The 18,975-nt window shown below is 36.9% G+C and overlaps 1 protein-coding gene across 1 annotated transcript in view; it reads right to left on the bottom strand.

Moving 5' to 3' along the window:
• Positions 1-9,411: 9,411 nt before the first annotated feature.
• CLCA1 (chloride channel accessory 1) overlaps positions 9,412-18,975 on the bottom strand; it is a 29,333-nt gene continuing 19,769 nt past the window's right edge. Inside the window, exons 9-14 of the mRNA XM_055339663.1 lie at positions 18,140-18,246; positions 15,767-15,982; positions 14,734-14,995; positions 13,453-13,623; positions 10,945-11,184; positions 9,412-9,896 (exon numbers count right to left, since the gene is read on the bottom strand). Coding sequence (XP_055195638.1) covers positions 9,514-9,896; positions 10,945-11,184; positions 13,453-13,623; positions 14,734-14,995; positions 15,767-15,982; positions 18,140-18,246 — 1,379 coding nt within the window. The 3' untranslated portion in view covers positions 9,412-9,513. The remainder of the gene's footprint in view (positions 9,897-10,944; positions 11,185-13,452; positions 13,624-14,733; positions 14,996-15,766; positions 15,983-18,139; positions 18,247-18,975) is intronic.

The raw sequence follows: 18,975 nt of genomic DNA, 5'->3' as shown, positions 1-18,975 counted from the left end.
CAACTTTTTCAATCCAGATCAGATTTTGAAACCACCTGGGGGATGATTTCCTCAAGTCTAGAATGGTCTCAAGTGAAAACACCTTGGTTGGCAGATGTATTAGGCTATGGTATAAGCAGTGTCAGCCAATCTCATATTCCTTCTTATTATAGCCTTGATTGTCTGTAATTGATCAGGAATAATTTCACTGAAATTTCTAGATAACTGAAGCCTAATTCATATAGTTTGAAAACTTAGTTTTAACTATTTTCATGCCTCTCTTTCTAAAACAGAATTGAGTAGGCTGTGTTGAAGATAACTTTGGCAATGTAATGGGGACCTGGTGAGTGGCAAGAATCTTTATGAATCCCCTCTAGTAGCCACCAGGATCATATATTCTAAGTCTTTATCCAAAGGAACAGATTTTATTGAGGCACACACATATTTTCACAGAGGGAAGTGACATATTTTCAATTATTTCTAGTAAATAATATCAAATAAATTCATATGGTAGTCAGTGATGGGACAAAGGAGTGGAGAAAGCGCATTTACTTGGCATCTTCTCTGAGTGTTTCTTGGGCTTGCCTCTTGGTAGCATCTTTTAACTAATATTAGAATTTGTTTAGCTAGTAACTTGGGTTCATCATGCTCTAAATCAACCTTTGGAGTCTCCTCTGGAGACCAGTACAATGTTCTTGGAAGTTTGCTGATCTTTGTAGAGGTGTATGGTGTCCCATATATCTTTACTATGGAACACTGGCCTCTGAAGGCACTGCTGAGATGTCCTTATGCTCCAGAACTGTAAATTCTCCATTTTCCTCCTTTCTGGCTCTGTTCTGTCTTCCTAGTGCTCATTCTTTGTTGTCATTTTGAATTTCTGGGATCACTCTTCTGTTTTTTTTTGTTTGTATGTTTGTTTCTCAACATGTTTTGGTTTTTGTACTGTGTAGATTATTTCTTTTTATGTATAAAATCTTTGTTCTGACTATAAGCATTTATTACTTAAAAATTGGGAAAAATACAAAGTTTAAAGAAGGAAATTTTAATTACCTACTATTTTATATATACATATCCACATATTTTGGCTTAACTATTAAGACTATACTGTGCATTCAATTTTGTAAACATTTAAAAACTAGACGTGGTGTAAGCATTCTGCCAAAAGACTATTTTGGGTTTTCTATTCTGTTCTTCTGATCTATGTGTCTGTTTTTGTGCCAGCACCATACTGTCTTGATGACTACAGCTCTGTAATATAGCTCAAAGTCTGGAATCGTGATGCTTCCAGCTTTGCTTTTCTTTTCAGAATTGCTTTGGCTATTCAGGGTCTTTTGTGGTTTCATACACATTTTAGGATTGTTTGTTCTAGGTCTGTGAAAAATACTGGTGATATTTGAAATAAGGATGAAGATGACAATGGAAGTGATGAGGTAACTATTATTGACTTAGTGATTTCTCTGTCTCTGCAGGCCCTGGTCTAACCACTCTACTTATGTTCATTCAAATAATCTTCACATCAATCCTATGATAGGACTTATTAGTCTCACATTACAGATAAAGAAGCTATAGGAGAGAGAAAGATAAGTAACTTGCCCAATATTCCATAACTAGTGAGGGAATATATTTATATTTATATTTATATTCATTTTCTTATGCCAATAAAATATTTTATAAATCCCACTTAAAATAATTGAGAAGAATTTCGCCACATGAATACATCATACTTTACTATTATTGTTAGACATTGAAATTGTTTTATACTTTGGGTATCATTCAGATAACGCTACTATGAATATCTTCATTGGCAATTTAGTTATTTCCTCATGAGAGATATCTGGATGTAAACTGATGTGTCAAGGGGTAAAGATATTTATGGCCTTTGACATCACTAATTGCTTTCTAGAAACACAGTGACTATTCACAAGATAGTATATGAGAGCATATACCTCACTGCACTAAGTATTAACATTTAAAGATATCTTTGTTCGTGTGAAAAGTAAAATAATGTTCCAAATATATATATATATATATATATATATGTATATAAAGATTTTATTTATTCATGAGAGACACAGAGAGAGAGGCAGAGACATAGGCAGAGGGAGAAGCAGGCTCCTCACAGGGAGCCCAATGCAGGACTCAATCCCAAAATTCCAGGATCATGCCCTGAGCCAAAGGCAGATGCCCAACCTACTGAACCACCCAGGTGTCCTCATATATATTTTTAATTTAGTAGTATGGATTGTATTGTTGTTGTTACCAATCAGTGGGATTGCTCATAGCACACAGAAAATTAGGTCTAGAACATACCCTTATTCCTAGTTGAGGAAACTGAATAAAACAATCAATCCTGGTGCTTAGGCTCTTTGTTATTCTTGGTTACCTTTGTCATAGTTTATTATTCAGAACTGTTAGTACACTACTAGATACTACTAGATAAGCACATTTGATACATGAATTCCCACATATATCCAGTCCTTCCTGGTAGTAAAACAGAGCAATAGTACAAACTACTGGACAACTAGGCTGTGTTATATTAGCAAATTTGATCCATATATATCCAGTGTTAAAACAGAACAAAGACACAAGTTAGTCAATGACCTCTGTACCCTAAATTAGCAAATTTGATTGACACTCAATTCTAAAGTTAATTGCTATGTTGAGAATGGTTTCTTGTAAGAGTTCTGTGATTCTGCAGGGTTTTCCTCTTCCTGGTTCCTGGATATACAGTAAATGTTGATAAGGAAGGTACATAGGACAATGAATTAAAAATAAAATATTTCCTCCACATGGAGCCTTGGCTACTGGCTACATGAATTAAAAATTGTGTAGTCTATAAAGGTTCTATAAGGGGAACATTTAAAAATTATTTTCTGAAAAGTAAGATGTATGAAAAACTGGTTAATGTGAGAGGTAGTTATGTCAGATAAAATTCTGTTCCTTGTACTATTATTCTAGAAATATTTAGTGATTATCTTGTCTGGGTCAGTTGCTTTAGTTCCACCTGTCTGCAAACAGACCTCACTAATACAGAGATGGATCTATGAAAAGAAAAAATGATTCAAAGTAGTAGAACTGCCTGGGTTCAAAATGGCAACTTTGTTATTAACTAGTTGTGTGACCATACTCAATCTGTTGGACCACTCTGCTTCCTCATTTGCAAAATGAGGATAATAGTATTATCAACCTCATAAAGTTTCTGTGAAGAACAATGAGATAATAGAGCAGAAGCTTGTAGAATAGGACCTGGCATATTGTAAATGCTAAATAAATATTTGCTATTATCATTATTACCACTAAATAATAATAAGTATTCTTGTTATTATTTTATGTATTTTAATTATTACTACTAAGGAAGGTCACTTGCCTCCTCTCTCTTCATCAAGCTAATGTTTTATGCATAGCAATGGTATAATTGCAACTATATTGCTGTATTGCTGGAGCAAGCCTGTCAGTGAATTAATCTGGAAGTTCTTTGCTGTGGGGAAAAGAATATCTGAAAATATGAGGCTTGTACAGTGTTGATCCAGTTCATACAACTAAGCTTCTATTTCATGAGGGTCTATAGTAAACTGATTAAAGAGGTTGGTGTCCAGATTTCAACTAACTCTGCTTAAATACTACTTAAATCATTTGCCAGTTGTGTGGGCAGCTTACTTAACTCTGAGCTTTACTTGTCCTTATATAGCCCTTTTTTTTTTTAAGAGAAAGAGAAAAGTGTGAATTGGGTAGTGAGGTGGGGAGAGGAGGGACAAAAGGAAAGGGAGAGGAAGAATCTTAAGCAGGCTCCATGCCCAGCACAGAGCCCAATGCAAAGCTCAATATCACAATCCTGAGATCATGACCTGAGCCTAAATCATGAGTCAGATGTCCAACCAACTGAGCCACCCACGCACCTCTATATAGCCTTTTGATAGACGTTTCTTCCCTATAGAGGGCCCTGCTCTGGCTCTTTAGTGGCTGTGTCTCTCCCAGGTCTGGCTCCACAGGCATGATCTATGCTGTCACATATGGCCCTCTACTCAGAAAGGTCCTGTGTTTGGTTTAATGCTTTGTTGTAGTTGTCTTGAAATTCTTATTAATTTTGTCTTTGAACTTGTGTTTTGTAAGTGAAGTTTGCTGGGACAGTGGTTCATGCGTTTAAGTAGAAGAAATACATGCACTATGTGCATCTGCCATTCCTTGCAACCCAATGTGCATAAAGCATTCATACTGTCCCATAAGCACAGAATTCAGGTGAACCCACAATACATTGGAGTTCAGGGAGACTCAAAGTGGATACCAGGTGAACATGTTATATCTATAATTAAGTAGGTGGCTCTCTGACAGCCCTGAACACAGAAAGAAGGCAACAATATTCTAAGAAACACAAACAACCAAGAAATTATATTGCATTTTTTCTTAATTTTATTATTTCCCTTTGTTAGCCAACAAAGGGAACTTATGTTGAAAATGATGATATAGAAAGAAGGTAAGAAAAAAATAGGGCCACCCATAGTTCCTTTTTCTTCAGTCTTCCTTATTCACAGGGAAGCCAAAGGTAGAGAACACATAACAAGATGTAAAATAAAAACAGTCTGTTTTGTGCACTGTTTTCACCAAGAATGAAATACACATGCATGTACAAGCTACAAAATACAAAGTGTGTGTGACACATACAAGATAGGTGTTCTTTTATTTGTGTTTGAGACTCCCATTGTATAATATAAATACTGAAGTCATGTAAGCACTTTAAAATTGTGATTTATCTTTATTTAGAACAACTTTAAATAACCAAAACACCATGACAAGCTGAGAAAGACTATGGAAGAGAGGAAAAAACTTTGTATTTTAGTAGCTTTAATAACATTTTTTTTAACCACTGCTTGAGCAAGGGGTTCTGCATTTAAATTTGAATATGGCTTTGCAAGTCATAACAAAGGTATGATTGTGAAGATAGGAGATAAACACATTTTAATAGCTTGCTAGCCTGATTTATAATGTTTGCATATTTAGAGATATTTTATGGGGATTTCCTGTTTGTACTTTTGCCCCAGGCCCCTCAAATGTTAGGGGAGGACCTAGATGTGAGTATCTAAAGCACTTATTGCCAAGCACTTAGTAAAATCCCAGTAAATGATGCCTGTTATCAATATTCGGTGACAGCAAATGATGACGGTGATAATGTTATACCTTTCTGCTCTTGGTCAAGACCCTGAAACCCTGCTCACCTCTCCTCCACCAACACCTCTTCCTCACTGCCCAAGTCAGTGGGGGTGGGGTGATGGTGGCAATAGGAGTATTCTGCTTTCCAACCTCCAGATACTAAAAGCCTTCCTCTAAATAGACTGATTGTCTGGTTCCCTAAAGTATTGCTCTGGATCCCACAGCTATGCCTTCTGAGTAGAATTAGCTACTGCTGGAATCATGCATGAGCTTGCTATGCCCTCTACAGTGTGCATTGTGCTGTCTATTCTGTAGCTCATCACATGTGGTTTTTTTGTTTTCCTAATGGATTTCAAATTACTTTTGATACTTAGGAAAAGATTTATCTCTAGCGACAATTAAATAGGCTAAGAAGAACAATATAACATGTTTCCCTTATCACATTGGGTGCCAGGAACTGGGTTAAATAGATTTTTCTCAATTACAATTATATACACTGCTTAGGCTTTCTAATTCAGTGAATTTCCTGTCCTCATTATTTAGTTTTTAACCTGGATTGTCATCTTTGACTATTTCAGTGAAATTTTATTGTAAGCTTCCTTACACACTGTTTTGTTTATTTGTCTTCTCTGTGGTTTTATTTTTTTTTAAGATTTATTTAATTATTTATTGCAGAGAGAGAGAGAGAGAGAGAGAGAGAGAGAGAGCAAGCAAGCAGAAGCAGCAGCAGGCAGAGGGAGAGGGAAAAGCCGGATCCCCACTGAGCAGAGAGCCTGACATGGGGCTTGATCCCAGGACCCTGGGATCATGACATCCTAGGATCATGACCTGAGCCAAAGGCAGATGCCTAACAGACTGAGCCACACAGGGGCCCCTCTTCTCTTTGGATTAATGAACCATTCCGACATGCTTGAATAGCATATTCTTTGGAAAGATTTTGGCATTTCCTCCAAAGTCTGAAACCATCTAGAATTATTTGGGAAAATGTAGAATCCATTCAGGCCACGTGCCAGGTAGTTTTTTAAAGTATATTATATTCTTATATTCTCTTTCTCCTTCTTTTGCTGATGTTGATATCACCAGACTATCATTGAGTGAATGAAAAGAATTTGATCCCAAAGTCACTCCAGATTGCCTCTGGCAGTAGATTTTGCCCAACCAGAAAGATGTAGTAATATTTGGAGAAATGGAAGTCTGGTTAGGATCATTTTGTTTCTTTTCTTTCTCTTGGTTTTTATGCTTACAGCCAGATATTATGACACTAGGTATTACTTCCCCTGGCAGACACCACATGTGGACTGGCTACCAAATTATGAGTTCTTAAAATAGACGCTTCTCCCAAAATAACACTTCCATATCATACATTATTACTTGCCTGCTTGCTTGTTTATTGCCAGCTGGCTATAAACTCCTTGAAAGCAAAAACCGTACCTGGCTTGCTTATTCATTGCATCCTTAGCCTCTAATACAGTGCTTGGGATGCAGTGTAGGTACTTAAAATTTTTTTGTTGAATGGATAAATGCCTCTAGCACAGGGACAACATGCTTAATGCAAAGCTAGGGACTTTCAGGGCAGGTGTGGTAACAAGAAAAGTAGAAGTAGATGAGGGAATTGAAGATTTTGTCAAGGGAGGACTTGAAGTGACTGCCATATCAGAGCAGTACTGCCAAGGAGATAATGGGCTGGGTAAAAGAGGCAATCAAGATGAGAGGTCATCATGAAATTGCAAAACCAGTTTAGTGGGTTAGGAAGTGAGTAACTCAGAGGTTAATAGGCTGTGGCCAGAATAGGCTATAGGATTTTAAGATTTTAAGGTAGGTGAAGTTGTTCTATGCCATTATTAGGTCCAGACTGGACCTTAGAAATACCAGGTCAAGCCATGTGGAATTGCCAATATTCTCTCATTTTTTTACTTTTAAAAAGGCACTATCATGATTCAGTCCATTAGTTTGCTAAAGTTTACTGGTGATGGGGTAAAGATAAAGGAATTTTGAGTCTCAGATATTGATGGACTCATTCATATCGCTTCTGATACTAGGCAGAGTGATTATAGGAGGCAAGGGGCAAACATTGTTACCCATGTGCCTGTCTTGGGTGAGATTGGTAGGTGACAGTGAAGAGAACAGATAGAGGATATGAAGGCTTTAAAAACACACACACACACACACACACACACACACACACACACACACACACACAAGAGACCATAGGAATAATGCCCTAGTTTTTAAGTTGCAAAGGGGAGCTTAGAAAATACTTCTCTCCAGCTATCCCTTGTACTTGGGTAATGGAAGGAGCAGTCTCTTCTAGAAGAAAGGGAATCTTCCAATAAGGGTTCAGGCCATGGCAGCCATGTTCTATGGAGCTGAGTTGGAGACCTCAGATCCATTTTCCACATGGGGCAGGTGAGTGGCCCTCTGGTCAGGCAAGTGCCTTGGTTTGGTTTTGTAATTTACAGAAGATTTCAATTTGACCTTCTGTCCATTTGGTTGGCAGAGTACCCGGATGTGCCCTTAATAAGCATGTTTTAGGACATCAGTATTTTCCTAGCCTTAGAACTCTCTGCCATTCAATTATTATAGCAAACTTTTTTTGTTGTTATAAAATAAACTCTATTATCTGAGATTTCTAAACTTTCATCCTTAAAGGAAAACAGACATGTGCTGAAAAGCTGATAAATAGTCTGCAATGACATCATTTGAACTTATTCTTGACCCACATTCTTGACATTTTCTTCTAGCTGCTGCTGACTCTAGTTATCCACAGGGTGGGGGTAGGGAGAGGAAAGGGTTAGGCATCTCAAGATCATCTGTGAATCTAGGTATTGGTGTCTCTTATGTAGTTGTCAAATTTGCAGGTTGAAGGGCTGTGATTTCTGCAAATCAAACTATCCATTTGGAGTAAAAATCTAGAATGGCTGTGAAATCTGAGTCTTAGAGATGGAATCCTCTTGCTTTCAGATTTATTAAGGATCCATGGATAAAACTTCACATGGCTCCTCCTGAGCCTCTGGTGTGTTTTTCACTGTAGAATCTGTTAGTCTGTATGTCTCCCTTTTCTGCCTGCTTGGAAGCTCAAAACCAAATATGTGACTGGACTGTAGCAATTATATAGAACATTATATTAGGCAATGGATGTACTAAATCTTCCTTTTATTTTTAGTATATACTTATTTCTCTTCATTTTATAATTTTCTTATTTATTTTTTTTTGTGTGTATTTATTGAATGTATCTCTAAGGTACCTGAAATCCTGTTTTGATATAAGGAAGATCCACATAGAGATAAATTTTGGACCTACATAGAAACAATCTCCTGGGTATTTTATTTTCAATCAGAGAGCCATCCACATCTTGAACTCTTTATGCTAATAAACTGAGAACTGGAAATACCTTCTACAAGAATACTTCTCCTGGGAGGCCCTGAATTTGTGATTATTCCCTATGGATTGCCATACTGCTAAGTTTATTTGGCTCCTTTTTTCCTTTTCTTCTCCTTTTTCTTTCATCTATCATACCTCTCCCACCTTTATTCAGTTCTTCACATGGTCCTCAAAGTCTCTCTTCTGAAGCATAGCTCTGATTATATCTGTCTCTTGATTAAAAAGAATAATAAATCCTCAGATATTCTTTATTCACTACAGGAAAAAGGCTAAGTCTTACTCATATTTTTTGTACTCAAGACCTAGCATGAACCTGGAATATAATAGGCAGCTGATGAATGTTTGTTGAGTGAACTGAATTATATTACATAAGATAATGCAGATAAGGCATTATTAGAGGATGTGGCACAAAGTAGGCAACATAAGTTTATTTCTCAATCACCTCCCCTTCACATCTGGCTTGAACCTATCTTTCTCATCTCATCTCCTACCACTGTGACTATAAGCATCACTACTTGTAATTTCATGCACATAACATACATTTCTATGCCTAAGGAGACTTCATCATGCTACTATTTCTTTCTGTAATGCAATCTCTTCCTGAAATGCATAATCCCTGCAAATTTAGAGAAGAGAATGTATATTCTTGGTAGTTTTGATTCAAATAACAAGCCATGCCTTTTATATTTAAATAGTTTGACCTCATTGAACATTTCTGGCCTTTTTCATATGCAATTACATGTTCTTTTTAATTGGCAAAGCTCCTTAAAATGAATTAAAATATACTTTCATTTATTGATCCAAGCACCTCTTCTTTAAAATCATTAGTAAATGCCTGTACAATGATCAAACTTGAATTTAAATGGATAATCTTTATACATCTGTAGCCAGTTGTTTAATATTTTATTTCATTATATCGCCCTCTACAGGAAAGTTTAAAATACATTTTGGAGAATTTTATAATCAAAAGAAGGATGGATGATTTATTCATCTCGTGAAAACTCAGCCCTAGCCTAGTGTCAGCTGCAATTCCCCTAGCCACTTCCACATAATTTTTAAAACGTGAAGGCCCGGAATGGTGCTATTGACACTAATATCAGGACAAGGAGGAGAAGGAGTTGGTATCTCTGGAGGAGTCTCTGGGGGAATAAACAAAGACACTCGTGCAATATTAGAGATTTCTGACTTTAGGTTGGACTTATCAACAGCCTGAACAGCAATGAAGAGATCCGTGCCATTTTCAAAAGTGATGTCTTCTGGTGTAAAAACAAAGATTTCCTTAGAGTTGGCCTCCTTCGGGATGAGATCCGATGTGTTCACTTGAAGTGAATCATTGAATTTGTCTCTGAGATCAAGAATATTTGCACTTATTTTAATGATGTACTTGTGAGCTAAAAAGAGAAAAAAAAAGTTGTGATTTGTAATTGTCAAGTGTTAAAGAAGTTTTAAAGTTTATTAGAAACTATATCACTACTCCATAAAGTTCCAGCAAATAAATGTAATTGATAGTCCGTATTTATAAGTATTAGTATTCTTTTTACATTCTTGTTTGGGCATCTCAACAGAGTAATAAGTATAAAACTGAATCAGAGGGTGCCTGGGTGGCTTAGTGGGTTAAGCATCCCACTCTTGATTTGGGCTCAGGTCATGATCTCAGAGTGGTGAGATCTAGCCCTGATGAGCTCCATGCCACCATGGAGTGCTCTTAAGGTTCTCTTTCTCCCTTTCCCTTTGCCCTTGCCCCTCCCCGCTTATGCAGTCCCTCAAATATATAAATTAAGTAGTAAGTAAATAAATAAATAAATCTGGATCAGGCATGACCTTGGTCAGTATTTCTGTGCATGCACCTGGCTAAGAGAGGAAGTCTTTAAATTACTGCTCATTGCTTCATTATTTATGGAAGATAAAAGTTGCTTCTTAAACTTTCATGTGCATATAAAATACCCAGGGATCTTAAAATACAGATTTTGGATTGCTAGATCTAGTTGGGGCTTGGGGCTCCACAGTTCTAACAAGCACTCATGTGATACCCATGCTGCAATCTGAAGACTATACTTTGAGATAAAAATCTAGTAGAACTTGAGGTTTATTCCAAAGATCAGTTCTGCTCCCTAGATATCTATGCTCTATTCCCAATCCTTTCAAGGAATCACTGCTAAAAATGGAATTTATTAAAGGACAGCTTGGCAAGATTAAAAAAAATAAAAACTAAAGATTGCCTGTTACTGGTTGAAACCTCTTAAAACTTAAAGTAGGTCAGTTTTTCAGGTTCTAAACCTCTCCTATTTAAAAATCCTAACCTTTCATTTCAGAAGACATTCAAGATCCCTTTTGCCTTCTGCCTTTGACATGTATCACATGTCTGCCTGCCTCACCTCCTGCTGCACCTCTGCTGGCTGCTTAACACCTTTACAGGGTCTACTACCACATTCAGCTTACCTCTTCCATGATCATAATCATCCCCAGGAGCTGTCCAAGTCAGATTAATAAATTTGTCCCCGTGGATTTTTGCCTGAAGGTCAGTGATTTGACAGGGTGGGAAGAGATCAGGTATGGGAGCTAGTGGGACTCCAGAGGCCACAAATGAACCGCCCGAGGATGTTCTACTGAAACACACTTGCTTGCCTTGAAGATCATTCTTATTAATTTCGGGTCTCGGTGGATTCCATTTTACTTCACCTGCATCACATCACATCACATCACATCACATCACATCACATCACATCACATCACATCACATTGTAAGCGACTATATGACTATACTTCCCTCTGTTTTGTTATCAAATTACTTTCTTCCTAGTCTTGCCTTTGTCTTCTTTCCTCCCACGCACAAAATTAATTTTAACTATTTGATGTAAAGATCCCAAATCCAGTTACATCAGAGGAAAAAAAGCATAGAGAGAATCAGTTGTTTTTTTTTTTTTAATCTCACAGATACTTTCTGAAATAACAATTCTCATAATTTATTTTCATGACATTTGTCCTGGAATTCTTTCTCTTTCCATCTTTTTGGCTATCCTAATTTACTTTTCTTGATCAGTTTAAATCCTACCTCTGTTTTAAGCCTTCTTAGGCTGCCTCAAGAAATCTCTTTCACCTAGATAATACTGTTTGTTTTATTTTTCCTATTTATTTAGTAACTAACCATCTGGACTATCAAGAATTGCTTTTATTATTTCTTCCATGCATTTTTCTTTCTCTTTTTCTCTGTGCTTAATCTTTCTTATTAGATTGCAGATTCTCATAAGTTGCTTTATGTTAGGCATTCTAAAATTTTATGATTTTAAAAGACTTCTGATTTTCTCATTGAATGCATGGGAACATTGTACTTGAGGCAATCTTAATTTTCTTCACATTCTTGCTGAAAGGTTGTATAAATGTAATACTAGAATTCAAAAAAATACCTTGGCCTGCTCAATCAGTGGGGTTCTCAGACTTTTATTTCAATAAAAATATTCCAAAATATCTGAACATGGCATTACTTAGAATTTACACTCTCATAAACTCTATTTCTTTAGCCCTTATAAAATTTTTATCTGTAAAGTCAGATTGATCTTCATACCCATCAATCTGGTCTTGGGCAAAAATAAAGTTAGTATTCAATTCACCAATAGAGACCATCTCTCTCGATATTCAGGCACATCAAGAGATAGAGAGAGAAACATGGCTTTCAATGCCAAGCTAGGCACTATCATGGTTAGTCCTAACAATTATACCAATAACCTCTCGAGCCTGTTTTTCCATTTGTAAAATAGGATAATTAGGAGAATGTAATGTTCTACTGTGAGTAAAACATTGAACATGAAGCTAGATATGGCTGCTAAGCCAATCTTCTCCTGCCTTCTTCCCCTAGAAGAACTCAGAAAGAAGAACAAATGAGAATAAACTAAGCTGAAATATGTGAAAAAGCTTTGGAAACAAAAGGGTCCTTTAAAGCATTTTTTTTTTCCTGTGATCACCTTTGCATGAGACACCACATGTCCTAGAATCCTTCTTTTACTGAGCACACACCCAAGTAAAGAGGGCAGTGGAAAGCTTGGAGGAGCTGTTCTTATAATACACCAGACGCTAGGAAAAGACCTGCCCAAGACAGAGTAAAGATTGATGGAAAACAAGTCCTGGAACCCATCAGGACTGGTCTTGGTCCTAATTCCAGCTCCAGTCCTTGTCAAGTGTTTATTACCAGGAGTGGTATAGGACTGTCTGTTTCTTGGAGCACAATTCCCCACATGCTTACATGTGGCCTCAGTGTACTGGCTGGCATTAGGCTCATCTACTATTGTCTCTGGCCTGAGCAAGAGAAAGGAGACAGCAAGGCTTATGATACTGATGTATAAAATAAGCCCTAAATTCCTTTATTCTATGGATATGCCAATATCAGTGGAAAGAGCTTCATTACAAAATGTTTTAAAATTTTTTAAAAATAATAGCAAACATTTATTGGACATTACTATTTACCAGCAGCAGTTTATTAGGTGTGTTTCCTTGTTTATTCCTCATAACTACCTTATGAGGTAGTTACCATTATTATTCCTATTTTACAACTGAGGAAAGTGAAGCACAAAGAGATTATCTAAAATACTTTAGTTGGTAGAGGGCTAGACTGTGAACCCAAACAGTTGAAAGCTACCTTCAATCTGTTGGTTTTCAGCTGAGGGTTATTTTGCCTCCTAGAGGACAGTGGATGATGTCTGGAGATATTTTTGATTGTCATAATGGTGGGGGCTGCTTCAGATAACTAGGGAGTAGAGGCCACGAATGCTAGTAAACATCCTACCATGCACAGGACAGCCCCCACAACAAAGAATTATGTGGCCCAAAATATCAATAGTGTTCAGCCTGAGAAACTCTGCTATTAAATTACACCATTCTCTTTGTAGGCTTAATGGTTTTCTCTTGATCCCAAGCCTTTAACTCAAGCCAGGTGTGTTATAACAGATTACTTACCATTCTCAATCCTGCCAGGTATGTACATGGCTCCATTCTGCCTTGGTGTCACCTTCTGTCCAGCTGCATTTATTCCTCCCAGAGCCCACACTTTCACACTGTATCTACCATTTGTATCATAAGCCGTAAAATACCTTGAATAGATACCATCATCCTTAGTAGCATCAGCACCTTGACAGGAAAATGAAGGAATTAATGAATATCTGAAAGGTACATGGACATTTGTATATTTCCAATTCAAATGTGAGTTAAAAATTTTCAAAGCAAAGATAATTTTGCACTATCTCCAAGAGTTTACAATTTGTGTTCAAGATGAGATCTACTATTTTCTCTTATGCATGTGTGCACATGTATATATATGTCAGTGTGTGTGTATAGCTTCATGTGTGTATATTTTGTCTTCCCGAATTATTGTCTTTCTTTTTGAAATTGGAGATCATGCCATGTGTCTGCTATATCTGATAGAGTGCAAGGTAACTATTCATTAAGTATCTGTTGAATTGAATTAAATTGCTGTACATTACTGCAGAGAAAAAAAGTTATGTGATTTTTTTTTAAACTTATGACTTCTCACCAGGGTAGATTTAGATAGGAAATTAATTTACAGAATTTTTTTTTCTAATAAGGTTACTTGCATCAGAGTAAGTCATGTTCTTTCTAAAAAGAAATGCAGAATTCTATTTCTCTCGCTCCCTGTTAGATTTCCTTAAAAAATAAGGGGCTGGATTTTCATGTTGAGGGCAAGCTAATACAGAGTCTGCATACATATTTCAAGGACATATAACTACATTTGAATTTATCTCTGCTGCTTTCTAAATGTGACAGCCTCAGTTTCTTCATCTGTAATGTAGGGATAATAATATCTCAAAAGTGTATGGTAGAGATAAAAATGAATATAAGATAGTTATTAATATAATAACTAATTTTCCTCCTTAAAGTTAATAACTAATTTTCCTCCTTAAAGTTAATAACTAATTTTCCTCCTTCCCTTTTTAGGGAGTGTAGGATACCCTCTGACAACTCCCTAGAGTATCGGAGTGTATTGAGCTTGAGCCACTAAGGTGTTTGGTCTTAGTGCTGAGGCAAAAGATAGGCCCTTCTTCATGTTTTCCAACATTTTAAACTATAGGCATTGTGAGGAAGTAGAGAACTCTCTCAACAAGACCCCCAGTAGTGGACTCCCTGCTTGTAACTGTCCTCACCACATCATGCCCTCCCCTTCTGTTCCTTGGTTTCTTTTTGGAAAAGAAAGATGTGTTTTCCGATTTTTTGACTAATTACCTGCTCCATTGTCCAGTAATTCCAAGTTAACTGTATTACCATTCACTGATTCTATTACAGCTGTGACAGTGGCCCTGAGGATTGGCGTGGCTCCTTGATGAACCTTTGCATAAACTGCCATTGGGCTAGGGAATTTGCCCGTGTCTTTGTTCATTTTAGAGGTCACTGTAATTGGAGGCAAAGTAGCACTTGATGCACGGGAGGTGACAGTCAGAGTCAGGGTTTGTGAGCTTGCTTGCAGACTGTAACTCCACATGCCAACCTGACCAAAACAAATGGAGACGTTTCCAATTAATGACTGTAGATGACACTGACCTGACCTTAATGTCACCTATAGGAAGATCTTATCTGATACAAGCATGGTACAAGCCTCTCTAAGAAGATCTCTGATACTCTGTCAGCCAAGGGAAACTTTGGTACATTTGGATTAGCCACATGGTTCTCACTGTCAAGAAAATCTTAATTGGGGAAAATGAGGTCAGAAAGCTGTGCCCTTATCATTTCCTTGGTTTCTAAAAAGCAGTATCAAGGGATCCCTGGGTGGCGCAGCGGTTTGGCGCCTGCCTTTGGCCCAGGGTGCGATCCTGGAGACCCGGGATCGAATCCCACGTCGGGCTCCCGGTGCATGGAGCCTGCTTCTCCCTCTGCCTCTGTCTCTGCCTCTCTCTCTCTCTCTCTCTGTAACTATCATAAATTAAAAAAAAAAATAAAAAAAAGCAGTATCAAATCAGTGGGTTCCTGGGTAGAGGAAATGTTTTTCATGATCCTGAAGTTTCAAGGACCATTTTGCATCTTGACTTTATACATGAAGTTTGAAAGTTCTCCCTTTCATACCTGGAGAAAATAATATCAATTTCCTTCCCTTGATTTGCTGTCATACTAATGAGATAGAGAACTGGGTGGAGAATTTTCTTTGTTCTTTCTTTCATTCAAAACTAACTCCCCTTTTACCACCCACATTTAAAAAGCAGTGATTATTTTGTAAAAATTTTATCTTGTCAAATTGTGAGAAGGATAAAATCTGACCCCATACCTTGGCAGTGCCTGGGATTTGGAGGTAGGCCATTTTGGTGTTTGTGTCCGTTACAAAGCCATCTTGTTTCTTTCCACTAGGATCCCGGAGGAGGATCTGGGGAGGCTGTGTTGTCCAAGTGATGAGAAATAAAGTGTCATTTCCCACAGTGCTGTCCACAAGCACTGTGCCGTTCATCCACTGATTGTTCTGGAGGGTTACTCCTTTACTTTCAAGCTGTTAAGGAAAACAATTCTTTACATTCTGGAGAATACCAGCCCCCATCACACAGTCTCTTCATTCTTTCTGATGCCTGTGTCATTGGTTTTGTATTTATGTCTTATCATTATCCAGTTCTAAATTACCTTTCTTCTGGCCTTAGCTTCCACAATGTTTATTCTTAAACCCAAGTCAGACTACTTCCCCATATACAATCATGAATCCCTGACTCTGACTTTATCATACTCTCTGCTTTTTCTGAAAGTCTATACATTCATCTCCATTTATCTAAGCCTTGCCAATCCTTCAAAATTCATTTCAAATGGTACTTTATGAAACTCTCTCTAATGTCCATCTCACTTACTAACAGAATAATCTCTCCCTCCTGTGAGTTCCTACAGAATCTTGATTCTAACCAGTTCTTTGATATTCTCGCAGTATGTTTTGCTTTATTTTTTTGAAGGACTTTATTTATTAATGAGAGACACAGAGAGAGAGGCAGAGACATAGGCAGAGGGAGAAGCAGGACCCCTGTGGGGACTCAGATGTGGGACTCAATCCCAGGACCCAAGGATCACAACCTGAGCCAAAAGCAGATATTCAACCACTGAGCTACCCAGGTGTCCTTTGTTTTACTTTATACCTACTAGTGTTTATATCTCATCCTGTTTACTAATCTATAAACTCTTAAGGAGTCTGACTGGAACTTTTTTTGCAAATAACCAATTGCTAGGTCAAGTATCATTTCAGTCCCTGTGAAGAGAAATGAAATAAGTCAAGGGCCAAGGCTGATTTGTTGTTTGGAGCAGAATGATGAGTGGTTAGAGCAGGGACTGAGGTGGGGAAGGGTTAACAAGACTTTTACAGAGAATGTTACCTTGAAGATTGTCTCCTAGATAATTATTTCTTGTCCTGATAACTAAGAGAAGATAGAGTAGCTGGGTCATGGAATCAGATTTTCTAATTTCATAGGTAGATTTGATCTTGGATGTGAAGCAAGTAAAGGGCTCTTATATCTGATTCTTAAGGCAGGTGGGTAAATGAGTTCTGCTCATTTATCTTTCTCACTATTAAGCTTCTTAAATACAAAAATAATGGGCAGGAACTACCTGACTGAATTTCCTTTCATCAATTTGATTACTTTTTTTTCAGACACATTTCTCCAATTTCCAGACTGAACTCTTGAGTTGAATTTTCTAAATCTGAACTAGGATAACCCAAATGAGTATAATTGTTGTCTTCCTTATGCTACAGTGGTAGATCAGAAAACCGATTATTTCAAAATCTATCACTGTTTGGCTTTGACATGACATTATTCCTTTACTTTTAGTCAAACTTTCACAATAAAATTGTGAAATTTTATTATTTTTATTATTATTTTATTATACCAAATTATCAAAATAAAAATCATAATTCACACAGATGTGAGTTCTGATTGTTCACTCTCTAGCTTAAAAATTCATATGAGTAGCTTTTAAAACTTTAAGAACATTTAAAATACATTTGCCGTTTTAAAGAATAGTCTCAAAGATTTTGAAAGAAAATTTAGTTTTCTTGAAATTTTAGAACCAGAAGGGCCCATATATGTTTTCTGCTTCATATCTGGCTGAGAAACTGAGGCCCAGAAAGCAGAAATTCTTAATCCACAGTTAGAGAGTTAATGGCAGGCCTAGGACCAGGATCCAGGTGTCCTGACTGACATCATGGGTTTTTCACAGAACAAAACATTTTTCATCCATTATAAGGAGATGTTGGCAAATATCAGGGATTTGAGGTAATGGAAAAAATAGAACAAGTAATCCCTGAACACTTACTTGTCCCAGAAAATTTGTGTTAAGATGATCTACTGTGAAGAAAATTTTGAGTCAATTATATTGCTACGGGTGCTTGTTAACAGATGTTGAAAAAGAATTCTTGGGCTCATTATGTTTTATGTTGCTGGTTTCTATGGAGAAGTCAGTTAGTATTATTTCCAAACAAGTAGACACTAATTACTTTGCTTAAGTAAGTACTGTTGCATTTTAGGAATAGTGTCCAATATCAGGCTAAAACTTCCATTTTTAATTTTAAATTACTACTAGAAGAATGTAGTACTTAATAAATTTAACCATTAAACTCTCCATCTTGGCTATGATTATTTATAAACATGAAAAACCAAAGAGTAAAAATTCTGACCTGGATAGCACGCTGGGAGTCAACTCCATTCCCAGATGAAAGGGCCCCAAAAGCATCAATGAGGCCATTGTTCTGAGCCTGATCTGAAGCATATGTCTGTAAACCACCTAAAATGCAATTATATTATCAGAAGCTGTTTTCTAGAAAGCAAGTATTTGCAGCATTTTAGCTATTGTTAGATAGCAGAATATGTGAAATAAATATTCTATTGCATTTTAAAGTATTAATCGATCAACCTCAAATAAGCATCCAGATTAACTCAGAAGTCTATACTAATTTTTTAATTCTACTAAATAAGATTCAGCAACACCTCAGTTGCCCAGCTATGTCAGTTATCTGCAAAGCAGCCACGGATCTCTGATAGGTCAAAACTAGTATCATAAAATTTCATGGTTTAAAGGTCATGCACTTCATATAAGAGAATTTATTAAGCCTTAGTCCAAGTCTGTTGATTTATTCCTTTTTTAGATAGAATCCTAACAAGCTTGACTTTTGAATTTTCTTCTAAATCATAAAACGTGTATGTAACAACAGCAAGAAATAACAGTTAACAAGGGACAGTTATAGAAAAGTATAACATGTAGTAAAAAAAAACAGATTATACACCAGGTCTCACAGTCTCAGGCTATTTAGAACATGTATAACTAAGGTATTTGATGTGAAAGCACTTTTAAACCATTAATGCCTTCCAAAGTTTAAGGTAAGTACTTTGGTAATGCTCTTGGGGTATCACCCAGATACCCTTACCTATGCAAGGGAATCTCTCCCCAGCTACTCTAAGTGTTAGCTGCTAATGGCATATAGCTGCCCCATTTTTCCAGAGAACTGCTGTGCCA

Source organism: Nyctereutes procyonoides, unplaced genomic scaffold, assembly GCF_905146905.1.
Source record: "Nyctereutes procyonoides isolate TBG_1078 unplaced genomic scaffold, NYPRO_anot_genome, whole genome shotgun sequence".
NCBI lineage: Eukaryota > Metazoa > Chordata > Mammalia > Carnivora > Canidae > Nyctereutes > Nyctereutes procyonoides.
The sequence above is the reverse complement of the archived record's forward strand: the minus strand, read 5'-3'. Positions and strand labels throughout refer to the sequence as shown.